Here is a 26,156-nt window from a genome sequence, read left to right as displayed (position 1 = left end):
TTTCAGTTTTAATTTTAATTTAATTTTTTTCCCCAAGAATTTATTGGTGTTTATTACTACAACCAAAACAGGTGAAAATAGTGGAAAAAATTAACAATTTTTTTCTGGGTAAATATTGGGGTTTATTTTGGTGGACAGAAGGACGGGGGAAAAGTATTTGGTAGATTAATGCTTTGATGAATGGAATTCAATGTAGTTTGCTGCAGAACTAAAACAGAACTCAAAACACAATGCCACCTCTAAGTTTAAGAAAACAATACATCTCTAATCCCCCCCCAACAAAACTTTTCATTTGAATAAACAGTTTACAGTTGTAGACTTGTAAATATTTATAGGCTAATAGTTCTATTTAATAATTGGGCCACACAATTTGCAGTGCATACACTCAACTTCATCCTTTTCTCCTGCTTTTGTTTTTAAAAAAACTTTTGAATACTTTGTTGTGTTTTGAAATGTTTTCTGATACAGATTTTCATTTTCTTCCCATTGTAGGGTCAGATCTTTAAACTATTATCTGCTAACACCTTAAAATGTGTACATGGTGGGTATGAGATTCATCAGTACGTTCAGATGTACTTCAGAGCTTGCATGTGTGCCTGTTTGTGTGTAACTTCTAGGCTAATATGTAGCATTACTTCAACAGGCAGCTTTGCATATACACACAGACTAATGTATTATCGTAATACATATCTCATGCAATGTATTGTATTTTCCTAATAAAACAAGTTATTTTTATGTTCAATATAAAAGTAGGGTGAAAATAGGGGGAGGGGGAAACTGAATAATACTTGTAAAACTCAGGATTTTTTCAGTAAAAATTGGTTTAAACTGAGAGCAAAGGGGCTTAGCTGTACTTGACTTTTTGGGGGAAAGGAAGAAGTGGTATGGGAGGGTCTCCTCTTTCCTGAAAGATGCCCACAAAACATAGTGAAGGTATGAATATATGAACATCTTGACTTTCCTCCCCGTGTGTTTTAGTTCCTCCTCTCACTCAGATTTTCTTCATGAGAACTAAACTAGAATTTTATGGGAGCCAAATTAATCACTTGAGTGACTTTATTTTGGTGGCGGTGGTGAAGAGTGGCTAGACGTATCTAAATTGGAACAGGTAGAGCCCACCTGAGGCGAAGTATCACTGTTGGATTATAGGAGTTCTGTGACCTTGATGACGTGCATGCTGTGTTTTCGAAGGGGTAGGGGAAAACCCCATTTTACCTCATAAATACAAATCTACTTTTTTGCCTACATGGCTATCTCAGAAAACTGGCTGCTTTAAAATGTTTAATAGTATGTCTTACCCTTTCTGTAAATGGTGGTCCTGTTGAGTTGACCAAGAAGTTAAGGGTATTGCTACACTGCAATGTAAACCCAGGGTTAGTGGGACTTGAGTTAGCTGGCCCTGGGTTAGAAAACCCAGAGCTTGAGCATCTGCACTGATTTTTAACCCTAGGTTAAGATTTTTCTAACCCGGGCTTGAACATGGGGCTGTGGTGTCCACAGTGCAGCTTGAAGACCTGAGTCAAACCAACCCATACCCCAGACTCCCTAGTGGCCACCTGGAATTTGGCCGCTCAGGCCCTCTGTCTTTAGTGCACTGTGAGGGAAAACTTGACTGCCCACCCTGCACATTTCAGGAAGCTTGAACAGCTGGCCCACACAGCTTGCCAGCAACATGGAGGCGGCGCCTTTTCAAGAAGTTCTCTTGGTTTGCTCTGTCACTCCTGCGTCAGGAAACAGGCAGAGCTTCTGTGTGATGCTGGTAGATGTTTCGATGGCATTTTCTGACCCACCAAAGGTACCTGACACAGCTTATGGAGGAGAGAATGAGGCGTACCCAGGCATGACTGACTTGAATGGGTTGATGCTGTGCATTACACTTGGTACAGCCGCTGATGCCCCCTTCATACACTGTGCTTCTGGAGCAGGGCCACAAGCACAGACTGGTGATCTCACATAATCATGCAGACCTGGGATGACCAGCAGTGGGTCCAGAACTTTTGCACTAAGGAAGATATATTTGTAGAGCTTTGTAAGCAGCTTGCCCGAATCCACCAGTAATAGAGATACACAAAGGAGGGTACCCTTGCTGCTCCAGAAGTGTGTTGCTATAGCAACCCTGGAAGCTGGCTATGCCAGACTGCTATAGGTCTGTTGCAAACCAGTTTGTTGTTGGGAGAGTTGACTGGGGGTAAACCACATACCTGACTCAAACCTCCGCTTCCACTTTACCCAAAGTGGCAGTCATAAAAGATATTCCTGGGGTAATTGCTGGCTTTGAGAGAATGGGGTTTTCAAACTGTGCTGGGACCATTGGTGGGACTGGTGCCCATAGTTTGCCCTCCTCAAGGAGCATATGTGTACATGAAGTAGCACCCTTTGCAGTTTATTGTTCTACAGGCCCTTGTGCACCGCCAAAGTTGACTTATGAATGTCAATGTAGACTGCAGTAGGGAAGTTGACGATGCCATGCTTTTTGGCAAATGGATCTACAAGATTCCTTGATGGGCTGGGACATTATCCCACCAAGTGACATTGTCATAGACTGAGTTCCTGTTCTGGGGGACCCTACATACCCCGTTTTGCCTTGGCTTATGAAACAGTACCCTGATTTCAGAGGCCCTGGCAAAAGATGGTTTAATTACATTCTCAGCAAGTGTAGGGTGGTGGTTGGATGTCCTTTTGGCATATTGAAATCCTATTGGAGATTTTTACAGACATGTTTGGATGTCAATGTCAAGTGCTGTCTGCCTTACTGTGGCTTGTTGTGCTCTTCACAGTCTTTGTGAAGTTGGAGGTGGTCCATTTTCCCTTGAATGGCCCTATGGTAGTGAGGGGCTACTGAATCAGTACATTAGGCCAGAAAGTGCACCTACCACAGCTGGAGCTGGTGCACCAAGGCAACAGAAGTCAGGGATGCGTTGTGCTCCCACATTATGGACTTGCATGGCCCAATGGAAGAGGGGGGAATAGTACCTCTATGAATGTGCTTTTGGGGGGGGGGAGAAATTGAGCTAATTGGTTTGGGGGGGTTGATTGCTATGCAGTGTACTTGTGAATGAAATGATGAATTATGAAATGGGGATGATTTACAGTAGAGATTCATCTAAGGAAGTTATTGAAGAGTAGACTTCTGTACCTAATTGTATAGCAGAATAGTGTTTGCTTACTAATTCCTAATTGTTCCTGATCATGTGTTTACCTGTTAAGAATCAGTGATAGTAATAAACTTTTGATGACAAACTGCTTTATCGATAGACATATTAAAACAGTACAACATTCACCCTTTGCCAGGCAGGCCAGCTGCCATTACCACATCAAAACTCTAGTTACAACAGAACCTTTCTAAAACAAAATAAGTGCATGAACAAATGCAAACAGTGGAAACCATGTACATGACAGAAACCCTCTACCATTGTATGTCCCCTGATCCCACCCCTTGTTTCATTATTTCCTGCTCACTTGGTGCCAGGGGAGAGGGGTGGAGGCATACACAGGGAAGGGGGTCAAGTCAGTGGACTGCATGGGACTAAGTTGCCCTGCCCAGCTGCTCGTGGGGCCTGATTTCAGGGGTCACCTAGCCATGGAGTTTTCCAAGCTGTTTCTAGACTGCATCCAATGGTATGGTGCAGAGGACTCAGGCTGTTGTGTGGGAGAGGCAGCAGGAGCCCATGCTCATGCAGCCATGATTCGCATCAGCTGCTCTGACAGTACTCTGCTGAGCTCTGTCCTCCTACCTTAGTCACCATTCCTTTTCCAGGAACTGTGAAACCCTGTCTTCACTGTGTAGCCAGCTGTCCCCTTGCTTCTTGGCAAGGCTGTTCTCTAGCCTTCAGTCTCTCTTTCTGGTACTGCACGTGCTTGTTGGCCCACTCCAGGAATTCAACTGTAAGTTCATAGTGGAAATGCTTCCTCTTGGAACGGTCTGTGAAGGCACATTGGGCCAGGCTTGTACTGAAGTGTGAGTGAGCTGTGGCGGTCTTGTGGCCCATTGAGGTCGAGAGGCCCGGAACAGGACAAGACAGAGGGTTATTATCTCAACTAGCCCAGTGCAGGAGCACAGAAAAAATTCATGTGGAATTTCAAGGACCTAAAATGTTACTTTTTTGAAACTGAAATTCAGTATATTGTGAAAGGTATGCTTCAGTCTACAGAAGCTCCTTGGACACAGCCTGGTTAATCACAGTGAAAGAAATGCAGAGACGATGGTAAGTTTAAAAATTCAAAGCTGTGTGTTTTCTGTTTGTTTGTTTTGGGTTTTTTTTTTTGGTTTGTTTTCTAAAAATTGCAAAACTACTTGGGCGGGAGGCGGTCAGTGGCTGTGCTACAAAAGCTTTTATTTTTTTATTTTATTTTTTAACCGTGTAGGCCTCACATTTTGGAGGACATAACCGTTTTTGTGGTGCCCGATTGGCAAAGGGAGATGTTGTTTCAAGCTGTTGGTGGGGAAACCTGCAGTTAATGCAAGAGAAGTATTCAAACGTCTGAGGACTGAACAGCATGTCTAAGTGGAGTGGGCTGGCCAGCTATTGAGGTGGCCCTGGAAGATATGCCCTTCCCCTGCAATATTACTACCTATTTGGAGTTCCTGCTTCAGGAAAAGTGCGCACCTATCAGCACCCAGGATTGGGTCAGAATTCACAAAGTCATCGGGGTGCTGGTGTTCACTTCCAAATGACTTATCCCAGTTATGGCTGCATGCAAGCATGCAGAACTCTACATCTTTCTTCCTCCCTGCCCCCGGCACATTTCTGGACAAAAATTCAATCATCAGTCTTATTTTGGACAAATGATTTTGTTGCCTATGGATTACCTCTAAGTGAAATGGAATAGATTTGAAAATGGAATATTTTTTTCTCCTTACAAGCATGGGAATGCAAGGTTATTTTTAAGAAAGAGGAATGCCCTAGCAAAACCTGTCTTTCCAGTAAAAATACACTTTAAAGGTATTCTTTACTGTTTGCATTTCCTGGCTACTATTTTGATGGGAGGGGGGACAAGTTGCTGACATACAATCCGTGGATGCACTCTGCTAGCCTGGGCTTCTCATATTTTTGCAGTGGTTCTTAGAGCAGAAGTCCCTCACATTACTGTATAATAAACAATAAAATGAAATCAGAGACTTACCAGGCTCTGGGACCACTTCTGTCTGTTCTGTGTCTGCTACAGGCTTCAGAGCAGCTTTTACCTGGTGGGGGGGACCCCAAGTATGGACCCCAAATTTTCTGCTGCTGCTCCTGTTCCAAAGCCTGCTCTAAGCCAGCAACAGAGTGACTTCATGCTCCTTGCTCTGTGCCTACTGGTTCCCATCAGTCTTCATGCTGGACTCTGGGACCAGCACCCTATCCCAACTGACCAGGTCATCATGCACCACAGCTGACTCCTTGCTGGATGCGGTGCCCAGCACCTGTTCAAACTCCTCATTAAAATGGGCACTATGTCAGTGGGTTGCCTGAGGTACTGTTCTGGTCCCTGGCTTTCCGGTTCTCTTGAGCCACTTTAATCCATTCCCTGCACTGGCCACCGGTCCAGTAAATTTGCAAAGCTGCCAACTTCTTCACTATTTGCTGGTATGCATGATCATTCCTGGTACTCTTACTAAAGTTCACAGTTCTGCCGGCCTATCAAAATCTGGCTGTGCTCCTATGACCATGAAGCTGTGAGCTTTGCAAAAGGCTGGTTCTGTTCAGTCTCCATTGCAAAAATAGAAGGCTTTCTGATGGTGTATTTGCAGGTCGGTGGTCAGAAGTCAGTGGAAGGGCTAAAACTGACTCACTGAGCTGCTGCTGTATGCCAAGGAGGAGTTGCTTCCATTTTCACTGGGTCAATTGGAGATTCTTGTGATAGAGAGGACAAAGGAAGTTGGCCCATGGGATTGTGAGACATTTCTGAGGGATTCCCAGGACCAAAGTCAAGCAGGGCTGCCTGTACCCTGCAAAGCAACAGGGCTTAAACCCTGGGTCATGGCTTGGACCCTGGAACCCTGGATCTGAGCCTTGGGTTAGCGTGATTTGTGTGGTGAGGGAAGAGGGGTTTAGGCTTGAGCCTAGGCCTGGCTTATGTTGCAGCATAGATCTACCTTTTAGAGTCTCTGGTAAATGCACGGAGATTATGTTGCTTAGAAGAAAAACAGAGTTAATACAGACCAACTGTGGCCAGAATGTCACTGGGGATTTTTACAATTAGGTATTGAACATAGTCATTATTTATATATAATACGAGACTCTTAGATGTGGAAGAAAATGCTAGCAACCTGATCCATGAGCCACTCTTCTGTCTCTCTGAGTTAAGTGCACTAGGGGAAAACGTGGAGCATCTGTCTTCTTTCAGTCACATCTTTGCTCTCCCTGACCTGGCTTCCCTGGCAAGTTGGACTTCTTTGAGGCATATCACAGATGCGTAGCTCTAGGAGAGTCCCATGAAAGGCCTATCTACCACAGTTAGTCTTAAGTGAAATCTCCAGTAGAGAGAGGTTGGGGCCCATGCTTTGAGGCTCCTGAACAGAGCAGCATGCCTGGAGGGTGAGGCCACTCTTCACTTGATCTCCCACTCCAGCAGCTGGACTAGAATGAGAGGTGGTTTGTGGCCCATTTCCAGTGGTTGTGGCATCTTTGGGTGGGGGTGGGAGTTACTTTTTTTTGGGACTAAAATCCTAAGACTATTTTTGAAATATTGCTCTTCAATACGTGCTCCTGCCCCTTTTTGTAAAGTACAGACAATGATATGGACCTCCCTTTTTTTTTTTTTTTTTTTTTTTTTTTTTTTTTTTTTTTTTAGCGCTTGGAGTTCTGCAGATTAAAAGTGCTATATAAGAGCTAGGTATTTTATTTCCTCATTGAGGTAGAAAATAAGATTAGGTCTAAAGAGCTGTGGCTTGATGCTGGGGAGTTCTGAGTTATTTGGTAAACTAATAACTCCTGTATAAAGTAAACAGCATATGCGTTATCATAGCTGTCTTACTGTGATGTGGCTTGCGTTACCGCAAGTTCCCAGAAAGAGGAAAATAAACTCAGGATAGCTAGCTCTATAAACTTGTGGAGCTTCTTGTTGGACTGCAATCATAGGAAACATCCCTGGTTATACAGGAATGAAGGAAGACCTAAACTCTTCATCTAATCTAAAGTTAAATGAAACTTTCAAATTCTCGTCGTTTCTCTCATGTCTTTGACTTGTGACACATCCAGTCAGTTCTAGTTTGTCTTGTAAAATGACCATTTGATTAGCTGTTATCATTTGCTGCCCTGTCGAGAGTCCTGTATCCTTCATGTTGTTAGATTAACACTTTTCATCCCTGTAGATATTTCAACAACTCCATGACATCTCAGAATTTTATAAAAGCATTGATGAGGCTTATTATAACTTGTTGGTTTCTCTGGCCCTGCTGTTGTCTTGTTGAAGAAAATGAACCTGCTCAACAGTGTTGGCAGTCTCAACCTCTAGTGGCAAACCTACAAAGATATCAACCCTAGTATGCAGTCATGGATTCATTACAGCTTCCTACTGCACTACTATGGACAGGCAAATGAATATACTAGTGGGTTTTTGTTTTTTCCCTTCTGGAGGGAAAAGCCTTATGTCCTTCCTTGTACTGTAGATTTTTTTCTGGTTTGTTTTGTTTTTTGTTTTTTTCCTCTCGTTTTACCCCACTCCTGTGCTGAAGAAAGATCACCACAGAATGCTCTTTTTGAACATAGCTTTTTACAAATAATCTGATCTTAATTAGTTCAAGGTCCTGAAGAAAACTAGTTTTTCTGCCATTCTACACTCACTCTGTTACCCTTTTTCATTCCAGCAGCATGTATGAGTTTACTTCCTATATACCCCCTCTTTGGGGTATCACTCATTTCCTCTTGCTTTTATCTCCAAAGTGAAATGCCACTGTTGGGCATGCTTGGAATGGCAATATGCTTGGCCGCAATCTGTGGAAGGAAACGTATTTGAAATTTAGTATTGTTAAAGCTACTGTTCAAAAGTAATTCATTGCTATTACAAAGTTGTAGCTTTAGAACTGAAACACTGCAGATAGAGGAGCCAAAGGAAATTAGACTTTCCAGTTACTATTACAATGAATTGCTTTTATATCTGGTGATTTCTGCTATTAATCCAGTGAGACACTTCCTGGGGATTGCAAGGCACCTTTTCATCATAAAGAAGCCTTTTCTGAGCCCACCAGAGGTGGTAAACCACCAGCCATAGGCAGCACAAGGCTTAGCCTGGCTCTGTTTGTCCCGCTGCAGGCTAGTACCAACCACCAAGTGTCTGCCTGCAGTATCCAGTCCCTGATTCACTGGACACGCTCAGAATTCCCAGATCCTCTACTCCCAAAGAAACAGTACACCACAGCTTACTAGTTACAGCCTAGAACACAGCTCTGCTTAACATGGCGGCACTTAAGGTATGTCTACACTACAAAATTAGGTCAATTTTACAGAAGTCGATTTTTAGAAATCGACTTTATACAGTCGATTGTGTATGTCCCCACTAAGTGCATTAAGTCGGCGGAGTGCATCCTCACTACCGTGGCTAGCATCAACTCATGGGGCGGTGCGCTGTGGGAAGCTATCCCACAGTTCCCGCAGTCTCCACTGCCCATTGGAATGATGAGTTAAACTCCCAATCCCTGATGGGGCAAAAACATTGTCGCAGGTGGTTTTGGGTACATGTCGTTACTCTCCCCTCCCTCCCTCCATGAAAGCAACTACAGACAATCATTTCACACCTTTTTGCCTGGGTTACCCATGCAGACGCCATAGCATGGCAAGCATGGAGCCTGCTCAGCTCACCGCTGCTGTTGCGAGCATTGTAAACACCTCGCGCTTTATACTGCAGTATGTGCAGAACCTGACTAAGAGATGGCAGCATGAGGACGATTGTGATGAGGACATGGACACAGATGTTCCTGAAAGCACGGGCTGTGGCAGTTGGGACATCATGGCGGCAGTGGGGCTGGTTGATACAGTGGAATGCCGATTCTGGGCCCGGCAAACAAGCACAGACTGGTGGGACCGCATAGTGTTGCAGGTATGGGATGATTCCCAGTGGCTGTGAAACTTTCAGATGCATAAGGCCACTTTCCTGGAACTTTGTGAGTTGCTTTCCCCCACCCTGAAGCGCAGGAATACCAAGATGAGAGCTGTCCTGACAGTTGAGAAGCGAGTGGCGATAGCACTGTGGAAGCTTGCAACGCCTGACTGCTACCGGTCAGTCGGGAATCAATTTGGAGTGGGAAATCTACTGTGGGGACTGCTGTGATTCAAGTAGCCAATGCAATCACTGACATTCTGCTATCAAGGGTAGTGACTCTGGGAAATGTGCAGGTCATAGTGGATGGCTTTGCTGCAATGGGTTTCCCTAACTGTGGTAGGGATATGCGTTCTGTCTATTGCCCCATCTTGGCACTGGACCACCTCGCCAACCAGTACATAAACCCCAAGGGGTACTTCTCAATGGTGCTGCAAGCAATGGTGGATCACAAGGGATGTTTCACTGACCTCAATGTGGGATGGCCGAGAGAGGTGCATGACGCTTGCATCTTTAGGAACTCCGGGCTGTTTGAGCAGCTGCAAGAAGGGACTTACTTCCCAGACCAGAAAATTACTGTTGGGGATGTTGAAATGCCAAGTTATCCTCGGAGACCCAGCCTACCCCTTGCTCCCCTGGCTCATGAAGCCATACACAGGCAGCCTGGACAGTAATAAGGAGCAGTTCAACAATAGGCTGAGCAAGTGCAGAATGGTGGTAGAATGTGCCTTTGTATGTTTAAAAGCTCACTGGCAATGTTTGCTGACTAGGTTAGACCTCAGCGCAACCAATATTCCCATTGTTATAACTGCTTGCTGTGTGCTCCATAATATCTGTGAGAGTAAAGGGGAGATGTTTGTGGCGGGCTGGGAGGTTGAGGCAAATCGCCTGGCTGCCAATTTTGAACAGCCAGACACCAGGGCGATTAGAAGAACACAGGTAGGCGCACTGCGCATCACAGAGGCTTTGAAAACCAGTTTCATGACTGGCCAGGCTTCGGTGTGATAGTTGTGTGTGTTTCTCCTTGATGTAAACCCGCCCCCGTTGTTGGTGGTGGTGGTGGTGGTTTTATTTTATTTTATTTTTAAACTCCCTGTAAGCCAATCACCCTCCCCTTCGATCATAGCTGGCAAAGGAAATAAAGTCACTATTGTTTTGAAACCATGCATTCTTTCTTAAATTTTTTTTTTTTTTTTTTTTTTTTTAAAAGGGGAGATAACTGATAAGGTATCCTGGGTGGGGTGGGGGAGGAGGGAAGGACAAGGCTACATTGCTTATTGTAGCCATACTACAAACCAAAACTGTTTGAATGACAGCCTTCTGTTGCTTGGGCCATCCTCTGGAGTGCAGTGGCTGGGTGCCTGGAGCCCCCGGCGTTCTTGGGCGTCTGGGTGAGGAGGATATGGAACTTGGGGAGGAGGGCAGGCAGTTGTACAGTGGATGCAGCGGCAGTCTGTGCTCTTGCTGGCTTTCCTGCAGCTCCACCAGATGCCTGAGCATGTCGGTTTGCTCCCCCATTAGCTTCAGCATTGCATCCTGCCTCTTCTCATCGCACTCACTTAATGCTTTCCTGGACTCTGCCACTGAATGCCTCCATGGATTCAGCTGTGCCCTATCAGTGCGTGAGGACTTCATGAGCTCAGAAAATATGTCATTGCGAGTGCGTTTTTTTCCGCCTTCTAATCTGCGATAACCTCAGGGACGGAGATGATAGGGGGAGCATAGAAACATTTGCACTTGCGGGGGGATAAAAAGGGAGAGTAAAATTTAAGATGATACATTTCTGAGAACAAAAGGGAGACTCTTTCACAGTGAATCAAGCAATTCACAGCAGACAGCACATGTGCTTTAGGTACAAGGTCGCATTTTGCCTTTTATATTGAGTGCCTGCCAGTATGGTAGCAAATCACACACGGCTGGGCAACAGAATTCGGTTTCCAGGCAGCCATGGTAGGCCAAAGGGTACACGGGTTTGGCTTTTAACGCCTTGATAACATGTGGGAATGTTTTCAAACTGCAGCCCCCTCGTTTCCCATAGCAAGCCATGCCGGTTGGGTTTGCCATTTAAAAGGAGGGGCTGCGGTTTTCAGGTGGATGTGCAGCACACACTTCCCCCCCACCCCTCTGCGTGGCTATTTGGGGTGATCCCTTCACCTCTCTCCCCGCCGCGTGGCTATTCTCAGGGATGATCCCTTTTAGCCAAGCGCAAACAGCCCAGCATGAATGGGGTCCTTTTACTGTTCCCTTACAAATATTCCCCTATTTCAACCAGGTGACCATGAATGATATCACTCTCCTGAGGCTAACAAAGAAAGATATAGACCGAATGTTGCTTGAATGCGACCAAAACCCAGGACCATTCGCTGCCATGCTTTGTGCTGCGATGATTCCAGACTACTTGCTACTGGCTTGGAGTGGTAAAGTGTCCTACCGTGGAGGACTAAATAAGGCAGCCCTCCCCAGAAACCTTCTTTCAGAGTACCTCCAGGAGAGCTTCATGGAGATGTCCCTGGAGGATTCCCGCTCCATCCCCAGACACGTTAATAGACTTTTCCAGTAGCTGTACTGGCCGCGAATGCATCCCAAGTCTTCAGGGCAAATCAAACATTAAACACTATTGCTTTTAAACCCTGTACTGTAGTTACAAATGTGCACTCACCAGAGGGGCCTTCTCTGCCTTCAGGGTCGGGGATCCTGCCTTAGGAGGGTATTGGCTCCAGGGTGATGAAAAGGGAGAACGGATTCACTGCTGTGCATTCCCCTCCTCCGTGTTGCGTGAGCCTCCCCTCTTGCAGGTGTCCACGGACAGTGGTGGGGTAGTGGTAGGGTCTTCCCCCCCCCCCCCCCCCCCAGAATGCCATGCAGCTGATCATAGAAGCGGCATGTATGGGACTCTGACCCAGAGTGACTGCCTCCTTTGTCATTTGGTAGGCTTGCCTGAGCTCCTTGGCTTTTACGTGGCACTGCTGTGTGTCCCTGTTGTAGCCTCTGTCCATCATGCCCTGGGTGATTTTGGCATATATATTAGCATTTCTTCTTTTTGATCGGAGTTCTGCCTGCACAGATTCTTCTCTCTATACAGCAATCAGATCCAGTGTCTCCCATTTGCTCCATGATGGAGCTCGTTTGCGATTCTGGGGGGACTGCATGGTCACCTGTGCTGCTGAGCTTGCCACGCTGACCAAACAGGAAATGAAATTAAAAAGTTCCCGGGGCTTTCCTGTGTACCTGGCTAGTGCATCGGAGTTGAAAGCGCTGTCCAGAGCGGTCACATTGGAGCACTCTGGGATAGCCCCCGGAGCCAATAATGTCGATTTGCATTCGCACTACCCCATATTCGACCCAGCAAGTTTGATTTTAGCGCTACTTTTTTCTTTTCTTTTTTCATGAAGCAAGCCCACTATTCGCGTACCTTCCTAGGTGAAGGAGCCAGTGTACCTACAGCTGTAGTCCAAAAATCCATTTTCATCTATTGGAAACAGGATAACCCCAACCCTGTTTTCCTGCCTAGAGAATTTGCAGTCACTTGATTAGCACTGTGCTCAGGCAGACATTCAGTAGACAGACTTAGTCGATAAACTGGTTTCTTTCGGGCAGAGATGTTTATCAACTTCTGGTGGCTGCCCCCAATTCAGACCTGAAAACATGATTTTGTGAGAGTGTATACATATATCTTGTGATTATCATGACCGATGTGACACAGGCTTTCTGTGGAGACCTTGCATGACTCTCTGGTGAAATAATATGCCTCAGAGATGGGGGATCCTTTTAACCATTGTGCATCACTGTGCCTTCTGTTGGTTGGCTCCGAAAGGCCATCAGATGGCAACCATCTCTAGTTTAGCCAGTTTGTCCAAGCCAAACTTAAGAGTTTTCGTAAACTTTGAAATTATAGTAATTCATCAGTAAGAGAAGTTTTCCCAGTGGCTGTCATAGCACTACCTGGTTGCAGAGGTGAATCCAACCTCTCTCTAGAGATTTTTAAAGAGAGATCTCCCACAGAACCAGAAACATACATACCCCACTACTGGAAATTCTTAATATGAATGTGTTAAGACAGTGCTTTCCAAAATAAATACCAAGGGGGCATTGTGAGCTCTTTGAGGCACATACTATCTCAAAGATAGAAATTGGGTACAACCTACAAAGTAAAGTGGTCAGTTTAGTAATAGCACATTATTTCATGTGAACTAACGTAACGAATATTTTGGGGTGGCTATCCTTGGTTTATCTTAAATGTTTAATCTAGCTGTAACCAGCCAGCTGGCGTCCTGTAGGCATCTTCATACAAAAAGGTTTCTTTGGGATGAATGTGAATTCAGAGGCTTAGTGGTCTTGTGAAAGGGCTCACCAAGAATGTTCCATGAAATAACAGATTAAAAGAAATAGAAATATCTTTCTGTTGGTATAAAGACTTGAATATCCTAATTCTTGTTCCATATGAATAGGTTGTTAATTCACACTAATAACAGGATGTCCCTTGTGAATCATAGAATTTTGCAAGTTTAGCATGTAAGTGATCACACTAAAATTAATTAGTTTGATAATTGTAGTCTAGCTCTAATTTTAATACTATGTAATGAACTAATATACTGTGTGAATAAAAATTATAACTTGCACACAAGTCTGAGAACTCACTGCAAGTCGCTGCTAGAATATCTTTAAATGTGGCAAGTCCAGAAATTTTGGGGCACATCATAAAGTGCATGGACTGTAAGTATTGCTGTGTGGGTTTTTTTGTATGTTTTCTTTAACATAGTATGCAAGTGTATTGGGATAAGAATGGTTAGGTAATGGAAATACTTTAACATTGGCTTCTTGCCTCGTACCTTGCCTTAAGTGCTGCATGTCGCTTGTTCTGATTACATTCTGTGCCTCAAGTTGTTTCTGGCTGTGTGGAGGTGCTGTTTATACTTTTTGCATATTTTAGACAGTGCATCTGAGAGTTCTGAGTGGCTTACCACACTTTTCACTATTCAGGCCCTGGTCTTTTCTGTAGCTGAGCAGTGCTGGGGATGAATGACCATTGAGCACTGGGCTGTAACCCTTAAGCTTCCAGAGGGGACAGATCCTGAAGTACTAAGCAACTTCTTGCCTTTTGTCTTATACTTGGCTTATCTAGAGAGAGGGGCAGAGGGGCCAGGTTTTGGAACTCAGACTAACATTCTGTTGAGATATAAATTACATAAGTTTATAGAAAACTTTCTGGGTTACTGGAGGATCTTGTCTGAATCTGGGAAATCTCTTTCCATGGTGTGTGTGTGTGTTTATACCTTTTCCTGTATGCCTCTCATGCATCCCCAGTATAAAATGTTACCAGTGAAATTTAGTGCTGACAATACCCACCCTCCTCCACACCACATCATAAGAAACGGCCAGACTTTTGGATTTACCAGAAACTTAAAAATAAGAATTTGGGAGTTCATTCCTCAGCTCCTGGAGTCTGACCTGTTTGGTTTGTGTAGGTCTTCTCAATCAGTGGGCTTGTTGAGGTGTCTATGGTACCCTCTCAGCTGGTGGTCTGCTCAAGTTGGAATAATGTGGTGCACTGCTCTTCACTTTGCTGTAAGCTGCTGGTGGTGTAGTATCAATACTTTTCGTTTTTTGTTTTTGTTTTTGGTCTGAATAAAATTAAGTTTGAGGCTACAGAAGCAGTGGTGGAGGAGTGTTGGCAGGTCACTATACAATCACCTGGTATATCTCACTAGCCCACCAGTGAATTGGGGGACCTACAAAGTAAGCAACAGTGAGACCTCCTCATAAGAGAGAATTTTGTTTCCTGTAGGCCTAAGTGTGCCGTAGCTTTTCCATGAGACAAGAGGTGGCTCTTTCATGCAAAATTTATTTCTCAACTATGAAAGTCTGCAGAAAACTCAGACTAGTCTGGTCTTGTCAGCACTGAATAAATCAAGATGATCTGAATCACTTACATAAATGTGACCAGTGTTATAAAGTATAAAGAGGGAATTCCCTTAAGTCTACAGAGCAGCTATTTTTTATTGCTCGTTAATTGAAATGACTGTTACTACAACCTATGGACTTTCTACTCAGCTTTGTCCTGGCAGGCCACTGTTTGTAAAATAGTGACATCGGAAGTCTAGTGTTTTATGTGTCTGCTCTGGGCAGAAGGAGACTGCAATTAAAGAAATGCTCATGAGGACTGAAACACTACTGATCAGGGTGCCCGATTTAAATCACTGCTGATTCAAGTGCCTGCTGGTGATGGGTATTCTCCCCAGGAGCACAGGTATACAGTTTCTACTCTCTGCAGTTAGGCAGATCACAACTAAGAAGACGGCAAGTGTGACATGTGAATGTTTGGTTCTGGCTGAGTAGAATCCTCACCAGACACTTGAGCAGGTACAAACTAGTTGCTCATAAATGGGCATCTTAATAAATTGGGTCTGTTAACATCTTTAGGTCCTACTTAGTGTGACTAGCACTAATTTCTATTCAAACGACTTCCTTCTTAAACAGAAAGTCAGTGAGTTAGCGTCTACTGAATTAAACAATAGCTATATCTTCTGCATGTAACTGAAATGAAATAAGAGCATATGCTGATGTCCCCTCAATTCTCCCCCTCTGCAGATGAGCTGGAACTAAATATGGTCCGCTACGAGTGTGTGTGTGAAGGCATGTCCTGTGGGAATGGAGATCGCTGCCAGGGCCAGCAGTGCTTTGCCTCCCTGAGCATAAATGATGGCACTAAAGTTTACCAGAAAGGCTGCTTCCAAGTCTATGAACAGGGGAAAATGACATGCAAAACACCCCCGTCTCCTGACCAAGCTGTCGAGTGCTGTCAGGGATATTTGTGCAACATGAATATCACAGCACAATTGCCTACTAAAGGTGAAAGGTTAATTTTAAAATAGCTATTTTATAATCCGTCTCTAGTCGGGCGTTTGCCTGTTAATGTTCTTCTCTCCTAGTGCAAACTAAGGTTTGAGCATGATAAGGCTTTTGCCACTTGAACCAGAGGGGACTGAGAATGGGTGTGGTTGGGGTCTGCAAGCTGCATGATCAGAGTGTCACTGATTGCTGCTGAATATTGGGGACTAAAGTGCACAAAACAGTAAGTTTTTTGACTCTGGGTTACTGACTTTGATAAAGCTCTCTGAAGCCAGCTGTGATTCTGAATTTCAAAAACTTGAATGGATTTTACCACGGATGGGATTGCCATAAAAGATTTGATGGTGGTACTGGTGGCGGTGGGGTGTGACTGTAAACTTATATGAAGTAGCTTTGACTGTCCTGTGATTGGTATTTAGTTCAGTTGACTACAAATGAAAATGTCACCATAATTTTTTTGTCTTTAAACTACTGTCTGTGGGAGTTCTTAACCTCCTTTCTCTTTCCTGTTTTCTTACCAAGGGCAAACCCTCCAGGGAGAAGCTGTGGGTTACAGCATGGAAATGCTAGTCATTGTTATACTGGCTCCGGTGATAGTGCTGATAATATTTTCAGCGTTAGCTGTGCTGATTATTCGAAAAATACAGCAAAACCACATGGAAAGACTCAATGCTAGGGATGCAGAGTACGGCACAATTGAGGGACTCATTACATCAAATGTTGGCGACAGTACATTGGCAGTAAGTAATCTTTTGTATATGGTAGAAATTGCTTAACCTCTGTCTCAATTTCTTTCTCTGATCAGGTCTACACTAGAAACTCGTGTTGGTATAGTAATGTCGGGTTATTTTGGGGGGGCTAGACGGGGCGACATTTCTATATCTGCAGAAGTCCGTGTGTGTGTGTGTGTGTGTGTGTGTGTGTGTGTGTGTGTGTATATATACAATTATACTGGGATAAAAGAGCTTTGGCTGGTATAGCATATTTTGCTCAGTGAACTGGTACAAGCACTTTTTTGCTGGTATAATTTGCATCTACGCCAGGAGGGTTCGCTGGTGTAGCAATACCAACCAACCTTTGGTAGTGTAGATGTGCTGTGACAGGAGAGTAGCTCAGGTTACCTTACAAGAGTGTTGTACCTTTAAGCTTCACCATGAAAAGGGCAAATATGCCTTTGTGTCCATGATGTATGACTGTCTTGAAAGGTAGCTGGGTGGGGATGTTTCTAATGGCTCTACAATCATATTTGTTTAGAAATTTCACATCTTGTCTTCCCTATGTTTGCTGAAGAATTTCTGGATAACTGGAGAATGAGTGAGATTTTTGACTCGAGAAGAGGCTGAAATCTGAGTAAATGGGAGGGAGGGGGGACTTTTTGGTAAGCAGGTTAATCGTAATCCTACTTTACTTTTGTTTTTATTTTTGTCAACGTTTACTCAGTCTCCTCTTAAACAAAAAATGCCTCACTTGGAAAGTTCTTTCTGTTTAAATATTCAAACGACACCAACACCGTGAAGCCTGAGACTGCCCGCAACTGGGAAGACAAGATTTGATATACCTGAAACTTCTGAAAATAAATACAAAGAAGGAAAAATCATCACTTTTTTTCTGATTTTAAAAAAAAAAAAACTTAGCCTTTTTATGTGTGTCACAAGGAAGCAAGCAAACTGTAACTTTTCCTCAGTGTTGCCATTACAACTTGAAGGTTTTAAGAGCTACAGAAAGGTTTAAAGAGTGACTTGAGAGAGGAAATGTCGACTGAAGAACACCAGGATATTAAGATTAATATGTACTTCGACCTAGTATTTCCTTTGTGTTTTGGGAGACCTACTCTGTTTGGCTTTTCTCCCCTGGACTGGCAGAAGATGGGCACTTGGCTTTTGCAGGTGGAGAGAAATAGGTTGGTGGTTGTATGCTTTTTTTTTTTTTTTTTTTTTTTTTATTAAGGTGCCCCCATCACCAAGTAACGGAGCATTGCTGACTGCTTCAAGAATTTCTGCCCACTTCTCTTTGCCTGAAAGTTGGTGAATGCCATGCAGGCCTAGTTATGAGGACTTGTTAAAGCAAAGATGCTTGGGAACAGTCAAGTGTGGAAATCCCTACTCAGGGAGCTGTGAAGTGATGCCTGCATTTAAACAAATCGGAGATTATAAAGTGAGATGCTTCTAAAACCTGTTTTTGTGGATTGGTGCTGAGTTGATGGATTCAGAAATCTGACCCTCAGGGAAGTTGTTTTATCATTTTCCTAGGTTTATGAGGTGACCACCAAGTGGCAGCATTGTCAAGAGGATACCTTGATTAGGAGGAGGAGCCGGTTAGAACCCGAAGAGCCAGTCCTGCCTCTTTTTACTGTCAGGCATCCCTACCTTGTCTCTACCCTGCAGCACAGAAACCAAGTTAGGAGTAGGTAGCAAAAATCTGGAGGGCATCCTAGTGCAGAAAAGAATCTGGTCTATATCTCAGAATGGCTCAGTATTGAGCTAGAGGCTGGTGGAAGATGTGAGACTTCCAGCTGAGGGGGAGCAGCTCATCTAGAGCTTGTTGAGAGGAGGAGCTAAACTATCCTCTGTCCTGTAGCTTGAAATACTCAAGACAAACTTATTAAAGTTTGCCTGGCAGTAGAACAGGTGCGGCATAAGCAGTGGAAGCTTCCCCATAATGCTCTGCTTCAGCTCTGCCCTGTAAGAACCACATCTAGTGGCCATTCTTCGTACCTGTTCTGTCGTCGTCTTCTCCCCTTCTCTCCCCCCCCCCCCCCCCCCAGAGTCATCTAGTGCCCCTTGAAAATGTTCAAGTAAGGGCAGGTCAAATCAGCCAGCAAACAAGAATACATCAAAGCTTCCTTTTTAAAAGGAATGAGGTGACGTTACTAACTTTAAAAGCTACTTCCAATTTAAACATTACATGGTGCTCCGAGAATGAAACTTTATGTATGCAGTGCATCTAATGTGACTCCACTGAGTTTTGATTATGTACAAAATTGATAGTTCCTTGTCACATATGAGTGTTCATCTCAACTATAATTCTTTCATTTTTCATGTTCCAGATTTAAGCACTCAAAGAGGAGAAAAATCTTGGGTTTTGTAATACATCAGATTTGTTTACATTTTAGGATTAGTTCCCACAGTGTAGCAAATATTTATTGCACTAAGCTTCCTGAATGAAGAAAGCTGTAGCTCCTTAAAATCTTGTTTTTACAGTCGTTGCTGCAGATAGTATTTTGCTTCAGTCCAGAATGAGCTGGGGAGGGGGAGAAAGAAGGGGGAAGTTAGTTCACATTTTGGATAAAGGGCCCTGTTTGTTTTACAGACAATCTTGTCATTCTCAAATTATCTTGTTTCTGAGCGTACTTCTTAAAATCTTGTTGGGTGAAATGAGGCTTCAGAGATTTCTGGTCGAAACCTGAAAGCACAATTTGTCTTTTTATGAAATATTAGAACAAGGATTATAAATCTTCCTCCTCTGCTTTCTCCTCCAAGAAAAATAGAAGTTCGATAGTGTTGACCTTTCCACTTGATTTTTTTTTTTTTTTAACTGGATTTGGAATATACAAAAATGGATGGTAGTATTTTAACAGAGTAATAGGATTTTATTGAATCTTCCTTATTCATTATTTTTAAGTTTACAGTTAAACTTTTTTAGTCACCTCCCACTTTTTTTAGTACTGAAAAATTTAACATTAAGATAAAGATTCGTCACTTAAATGGTTGACAGTATTATTGTTCCCTTCTCTTCCCCCTCTCAAAAAATTAGTTCAGGTAGCATTCCCTATAGTTAAGGTTGCCAACAGCTTTCCATTATCCGACACCCATCTTCAGTTGTCAAAATTAAATGGTTTGGGCTGAAAACTTCTGTGGTGTCTTTCTGCTTTAGGCTGAATTTTTGGGTTGAAGTTCCAGATAAAAGGGTTCAGCCATTTTTGCAAATGAGAAGAGTTTTGCCCATGCTTTTTAAAACCAAAAACCAAAACTGTTTTGTTGAAAAGGTCTAGCTTGGAGCAAAGGGATGAATGACCCTGATGTCAGGAACATGTCTTTTGCTATCTTCATGGAAATTTGGCCAGATTTTAAGATGCTAAAAAATCTGGTTGGGCATGCAGAGATTTGTTTAGACCTGAGCAGCTAAACTCCCTGAAGACTTCATCTGCGCTGATCATGTGCAATCCCTTGTGCCAGTCAGACTGCACATGTCATCCCCACAGTGTGACTGTGTGTTCTCCATTGTGGCTGTGGGGGACCGATGTGCTGCTGTAATGAGGAACTGAGAGCAGACACACTCTCCCATGCTCTCAGCAGCCCGCAGCCCACATCCCTCACTGCACAGGCAGCATGGAGAAGGAAGCAGCTAAGGAAGCAGAGAGGGGGAAGAGATGCGAGGTTTAGAGACAGGGTCAGGAGCTGGTATGGGAGACAGAGGTAGGAGCAAATGGGGTAGAAGGCAGTGAGGTAGGAGATCGGAACCGGGGTGTGGAGAAGAGGGAGGAATATGGGCAGAGAGGTGATGGAGGGGGAGGGGATAAGGGCCAGAAAGCTCTATAAACTAGAGAACCCTCCCCAACAGAACCTGGAGTGAAACCTGTTCCTGAGTCTCCATATTCATTTGTTGTCCCACAAATAGGTGTGAAATCCACTAGCAGAGTATTTCCATCTCCCTGTAATGGCAGGCCCACATAAAAGGTAATAGTCTCCTACTGTTACCAGTTATCAGTTAGCTCAAGTGGTAGAACTGTGGATCAACCGAGCCCAACCTTGCACTTGTCCCATATGGGGGTCAGTATGCCTCCACATGATCAAATTAATTTTTTTACATTTAGATTTTTTTTTTATGGATATAATTTCCTATATTAAAAGAATGTTAAGGTTGAGAAGTCAAGCACTTCCAGTTAGGAAATGCCAGAGTGAAGGTTGCCCTGTGCAACTTTTATTCAGCCCCCTTGTGTGTATGTATTAGGTTTGGCAGAATTCAATTTTTAATTTAAACTGATAATATTGGTGTTCATTTTAAAGCATTAAAATTGTCATAGTTGTAGGCAGTTATGGGGGGGGAGGGTCAGACAATTATTTGATAGTAGGTGTTGAGATTCAGAAAGTTAAATCTTTATAAAATGCTAAAGCACAAATTGTCAATATCACATGTCAAAATATACAAAGTAAATAATCCTTGAATCAAAAATCATACCTATCTTTACTATTCACTTGCTAGTCCATTTACAGAGCCTAATTCAAATGTCTAAATCTCTGGATTTTGACTCCAATGCTCAAGCAGCTTTTTTCTTTCTTTTTGCCTATTTGTAAATTTCTTCTATTATTGATTTTTTTTTTTGGTTGTTGTTGTGTGCGTTTTAAAGTAAATGTTTACTGACACCGAATAATCTAATCCAGCGGTTCTCAAACGTCATTGCACCATGACCCCCTTCTGACGACAAATTATTACACAACCCCAGGAGGGTAGACCAAAGATTGAGTCCGCCTGAGCCCCACTGCCCCAGGCAACGGGAGTGGGGGGGGAGGGGGCAAAGCCCAAGGGCCCCGGGCTCCAGTAAGTATAACACCAGCCCTGGCCACCCCATTAAAATGGGTTTGCGACCCACTTTTTGGGTCCTGACCACAGTTTGAGAGCTACTCATCTAATCCTTCTAACCCTAATTATTATTGTCTTTTAATAACCTGATCACATCATAGGCACAGACTCTGTGGGTGCTCTGGGGCTGGAGCACCCACATGGAAAAAATGGTGGGTGCTGAGCAGTGTTCCCTCTACATTTTTACATCCAGTGTGGAATGAATTTTGTTAAGTGCACCAATATGAAGGTGATGTGTGACACATATTGGTGCACATAACAAAATGCATGTAGTGGGGGTAGGGCCGAGGGGTTCGGACTGCGGGAGGGGGCTCTGGGCTAGGGCAGAGAGTTGGGATGGTGGTGGTGGTGAGGGCTCTGGCTGGGGATGAGGGGTTTGGGGTGCAGGCTGCCCCCGGGCTGCGGTGGGGGGAGGACTCCCCCCAGTCCTCTCTCGCCACAGCAGCTCGGGGCTGTGGGAGAGTCACCTCCCCCCGGCTGCAGCAGCTCTGGCGCGGCTGGGCTGCGACAGGGGCTCCTCTCCTCCAGCCACAGCAGGTTGGGGGTATGTCTGTGCTGGGGCTGGTGGGGAGGGGGCGCCTCTCCCCCGCCGGGGCAGGTCCGTGCTTGAGGAGAGGCGTCTCTCCCCACTGCAGCCCTGAGCCCCTGCACGGGGCTTAATAGGCAGCTGTGCGGCCGCGCAGCTTAGAGGGAACTTAGGTGCTGAGCATCCACTTATAGCCCCCCATCAGCTCCCTCCAGGGGCCCCACAGATCAGCGCCTCCCCGTGTCTCCCGCCCGCTGTGATCAGCTGTTTCGCAGCATGCAGGAGGCTCTGGGGGGAAGGGAGGAGGAGCGTTGATGTGGAGTGCTTGGGGGAGGGGGTTGAATTGGGTGGGAAGAGGTGGGGCGGGGCCTTTGGGGAAGGGGGTGGAGTGGGGGCGGAGTTGGGGGTTGAACACCCCCAGCACTTTGGAAAATCAGCGCCTGAGGATCACATGCTGTTTGCTAGAAGACTTATTCTGTCCATTGTGTGTGTTTTACATACATAAATAGATGGGCTAGTAATAGGTTTTGAGCATGTGAGCTTATGTTGACAACAAAAAGTGCAGCCACTCCCCTGCATCCCATCCCTGTTTTTTAAAGCGTAGTTTACTCTGAAAACTGACATTCAGAAAGTCTCATTTTGGAATGTTCAAGTGCTGCCACCCTGTGGAATACTCACAGGTTTTCAATAACAAACAGAACTTGGGTTTTAATATGCAAGAACAACTTTGGTGCTTTCTTTGGCCCCTGTGGAACAAAGTAGTTAAGCGCATGCTTAAATTCAATTTAAAATTAGTAGGCCTTCAACATGTTTTTAAATGCTTTGTTGAATAGGAATGGTTTTGTTGAACTGGTGCCTTTGTGCTAGAGCTTGACTTATCTACTCTCACAAGTTGTACAGCTCTAACTATACCCCATAGTTAAAGTGGTGCAGCCGCCCTAGGGTGGACACTCTTATACTAGAAGAAAGGTGCTTATCCTGGAATAGCTTATTCCCATATGGGCAGGATTGTACTGGTATAACTGCATCTACACTAAGAGGGGTCGTACTGGTGTGTAACTATTTCAAGAAAAAATCAACTCCTGAACTGAAAGTTAAACCAGTACAAAATCTGAATGTGGACCAGGTCTTGGAAAGGTGGAAGAAAAGAAACTTCTACAGCAGGTGTATATTTTCCTCTTTCAGGTTTTTAATTTTCTATTGAAATTTAATCTTTTTAGTTTTGACTGGCAAATGTAAAAATTTTAAGTTCTAAAGATCTCTTTTATAATGTAAGATTCCCTTTAGGGATTCTTAAAGCAAAAAAAGAATTTTTTTTTTTTTTTAATATGGTGATGTATCAACTATTAGTTATGGGTAAACTCCTGTCTCTGATTAGCAAGGCCACATTTACAGCAATGTGCAATTCTGGTAACCTTTTTTGAAAAGAATATGCTAGTACTGCAATTTGAAAAGGTAAAGTAAAAGCTTATGTAGATTTTAAAAGGTAAACACTGCATTTTTACTTTCCCATAATCATATAGGGAGTTGAAGGGTCTTAAATTTGGAAAGCTCAAAGAAATGAAGCCTTTGCTTTGGAAGGAAATCCTCCTGTGAGACATAGAAAGTTCTAACACAGGGAGTAAAGCAGATATAAGGTCATTTGAGATAGTGACAAATATAGGATTGAGAGGGCACAAGCTAAGCAAAGGGAAGGCAGAGTGTTAAAATAATTTAGGTAGAATTTCATTACAGAGTAGCTAGCATTCAGCAAACAAACTCCCAAGGGCAGTAGTAGGAGCAGTAAATGTCAATCACTTTTTCATTGCAAAACATATTTGGAGGAATATGTGTTGTGGCAGGTACAATTGCTAACTAAAAAGTAGGAACAGACTTGAGAGGCCTCTTTCCTCTTGCATTGTCTGAAGAAAACTTCTGGCAGTGGGTTGCAATAGAAAATGACTGTGTGTATGTAAAACTTGTATCTCCCTTTCCCCCACCCTCTATTTATAGCTTGTGGTCTAAGACTGTAAACTCCTCAGGGCAGGGTGTCTGCCTGTCTGCACCATGTCTAGCACTATGTGGTCCTGATGCTAATCAGGTTTTAGGGAGCTACCCTAATAATCCTTAAAATGATCAACATTGTGGGAACATGTACAGTTATGTATTTGGATAAAAAGTCCACGTACTCTACGTTTCTCAAATGTTTTCTCTCCCTTTCTCCCCTTTTTAAATAGGACTTATTGGACCATTCCTGTACATCTGGAAGTGGCTCTGGTCTTCCTTTCCTGGTACAAAGAACAGTGGCTCGTCAGATTACACTCTTAGAGTGTGTAGGTTAGTAAAACTCTTGTTTGTATATCGAATATCAAGTCCTGGTACCACTTGAGGTTAGGGAGACCAGATAGCAAGTGTGAAAAATCGGGACGGGGGTGGGGGATAATAGGTGCCTATTGTAAGAAAAAGCTCCAAATATCGAGATTGTCCCTATAAAATCGGAACATCTGGTCACCCTACTTGAGGTTGAGATCTAACTTCCATTTGAACAGTCTCTTTCTCTTCTCAGTACTCAAAATGTTTTCAAATAACTTCTATTAAGTGGAGTTCTCTATGCCTCTGCCCGTGGATGGAATTTTTGGGGGAAAGTTTGATGAAAAACGCTTTCACCTTTTGCATACTGTGTGCTCTGTGGTCCAACATCTGCATAGCTCTATCAGCTAAAGCTAGAAAGGAGAGAGGTCAAACATAGCTTTCAAAGTGATCAGCAAAACAAGCCAAATAAACTAGATTTGAAGATGACATTTCAATCCATTTTAAAAATATGAATATATGGGTTTGAAAGTGTCTAGATGTGAAGTAGACTACTGCTAACTCTGGGGGTCTTTAGTTTTAAACGTTTTTAGTTATCTGAATTATAGTTAAGGGGTAAAAACACATTGCATGAAAATGTAGCTAGTCCAGAGGTGGGCAAACTACGGCCCGTGGGCCACATCCAGCCTGTGGGACCGTCCTGCCCGGCCCTTGAGCTCCCGGCTGGGAAGGCTAGCCCCCGGCTCCTCCCCTGCAGCCTCAGCTCACCGTGTTGCCAGCGCTCTGGGCGGCGGGGCTGCAAGGTCCTGCTGGGCAGTGCGGCTGCGAGAGCCGCCGGGTGTAGTGTATTTAAATTGCTCCCTGTAGGAATGTGCTACTTATGGAGCACCAGGACTGGCAGCTGTAAGTAGTATGCCCTAAGTAGCACATTCCTACGGGGAGCAATTTAATACACTACACCCGGATAGGGAAGGCTGTGCCTCTCCAAACAGCCTGGCCCCCGCCCCCTCCCACGTCCCGCCCCCTGACTGCCCCCCTCAGAATTCCTGGCCCACCCAACCCCCCTTGCTCCTAGTCCCCTGACTGCCCCATCCCGGGACCCACCACCCCTAACCACCTCCCTGGGATCCCAACCCCTATCCAACCCCCCCTGTTCCCTGTCCCCAACTGCCCCGCCCCCGATAGGCCCCCCCGGGACTCCCATGCCTATCCAACCGCCCCTGTCCCCTGACTGCCCCCTAGTGTGTTGACTAGCCTTAATGGTATTAGTGCTGCTGTCTGTTTGTTCTTGTTATGGAACGTATTAAATAGTGACAAACATTCACACTTGTGTCAAAACCACATGTGAGTTTTTCTTCAGTTTGTATTAACCCGGAGTGTTAGGATACACTTGATGATCTTACATGGTCTCTGGTCTGCAGATGGTCATGTCCCATGTGTGTTTGGAACTGAGCCTGCTCTTAAGTTAGCTCAAGTTGGCAGTGTTTAGATAGGAAGGCTACATAGCACTGCCAGTGAAAGCTCTTGGGCAGGAAATCCCTTCTGTGACAGCGCTACCACATCAGTGTCTCATATCTCTTTACACTTGATTACACCTGTTGTTGAATCGATGTGCCAACCCCCCCGCCCCCCCCCAAAAAAACCAACCCTTGAACCTTGGCAGCTATACATATTAGAGAGACCACAAGTTGTATTGCACTGAAATTGAGGCTAACTTTAGATCAGATGAGTCACTATACAGTAGTGAAAACTATAATGATCAGAACTCTTTACCACTTGGGCTCTGCTGTGTGGCACTCTACTGCATTGTCATGAGCAGACAATGTGAGCAAATCTCTACACTCAACACCAGAGAGTGGTGGTGACTGGGGAAGCAGGGACCCAGAGGGGTGAG

General features: G+C 44.3%; 1 protein-coding gene across 1 annotated transcript in view; it reads left to right on the top strand.

The window, feature by feature from the left end:
• Positions 1-26,156, top strand: part of ACVR1 (activin A receptor type 1) — a 60,340-nt gene that overhangs the window by 6,197 nt on the left and 27,987 nt on the right. Inside the window, exons 3-5 of the mRNA XM_065413844.1 lie at positions 15,607-15,867; positions 16,390-16,607; positions 24,190-24,289. Of these exons, the coding sequence (XP_065269916.1) occupies positions 15,607-15,867; positions 16,390-16,607; positions 24,190-24,289 (579 nt within the window). The remainder of the gene's footprint in view (positions 1-15,606; positions 15,868-16,389; positions 16,608-24,189; positions 24,290-26,156) is intronic.

This window comes from Emys orbicularis, chromosome 11, assembly GCF_028017835.1.
Source record: "Emys orbicularis isolate rEmyOrb1 chromosome 11, rEmyOrb1.hap1, whole genome shotgun sequence".
Classification (NCBI taxonomy): Eukaryota; Metazoa; Chordata; order Testudines; family Emydidae; genus Emys; species Emys orbicularis.
The sequence above is the reverse complement of the archived record's forward strand: the minus strand, read 5'-3'. Positions and strand labels throughout refer to the sequence as shown.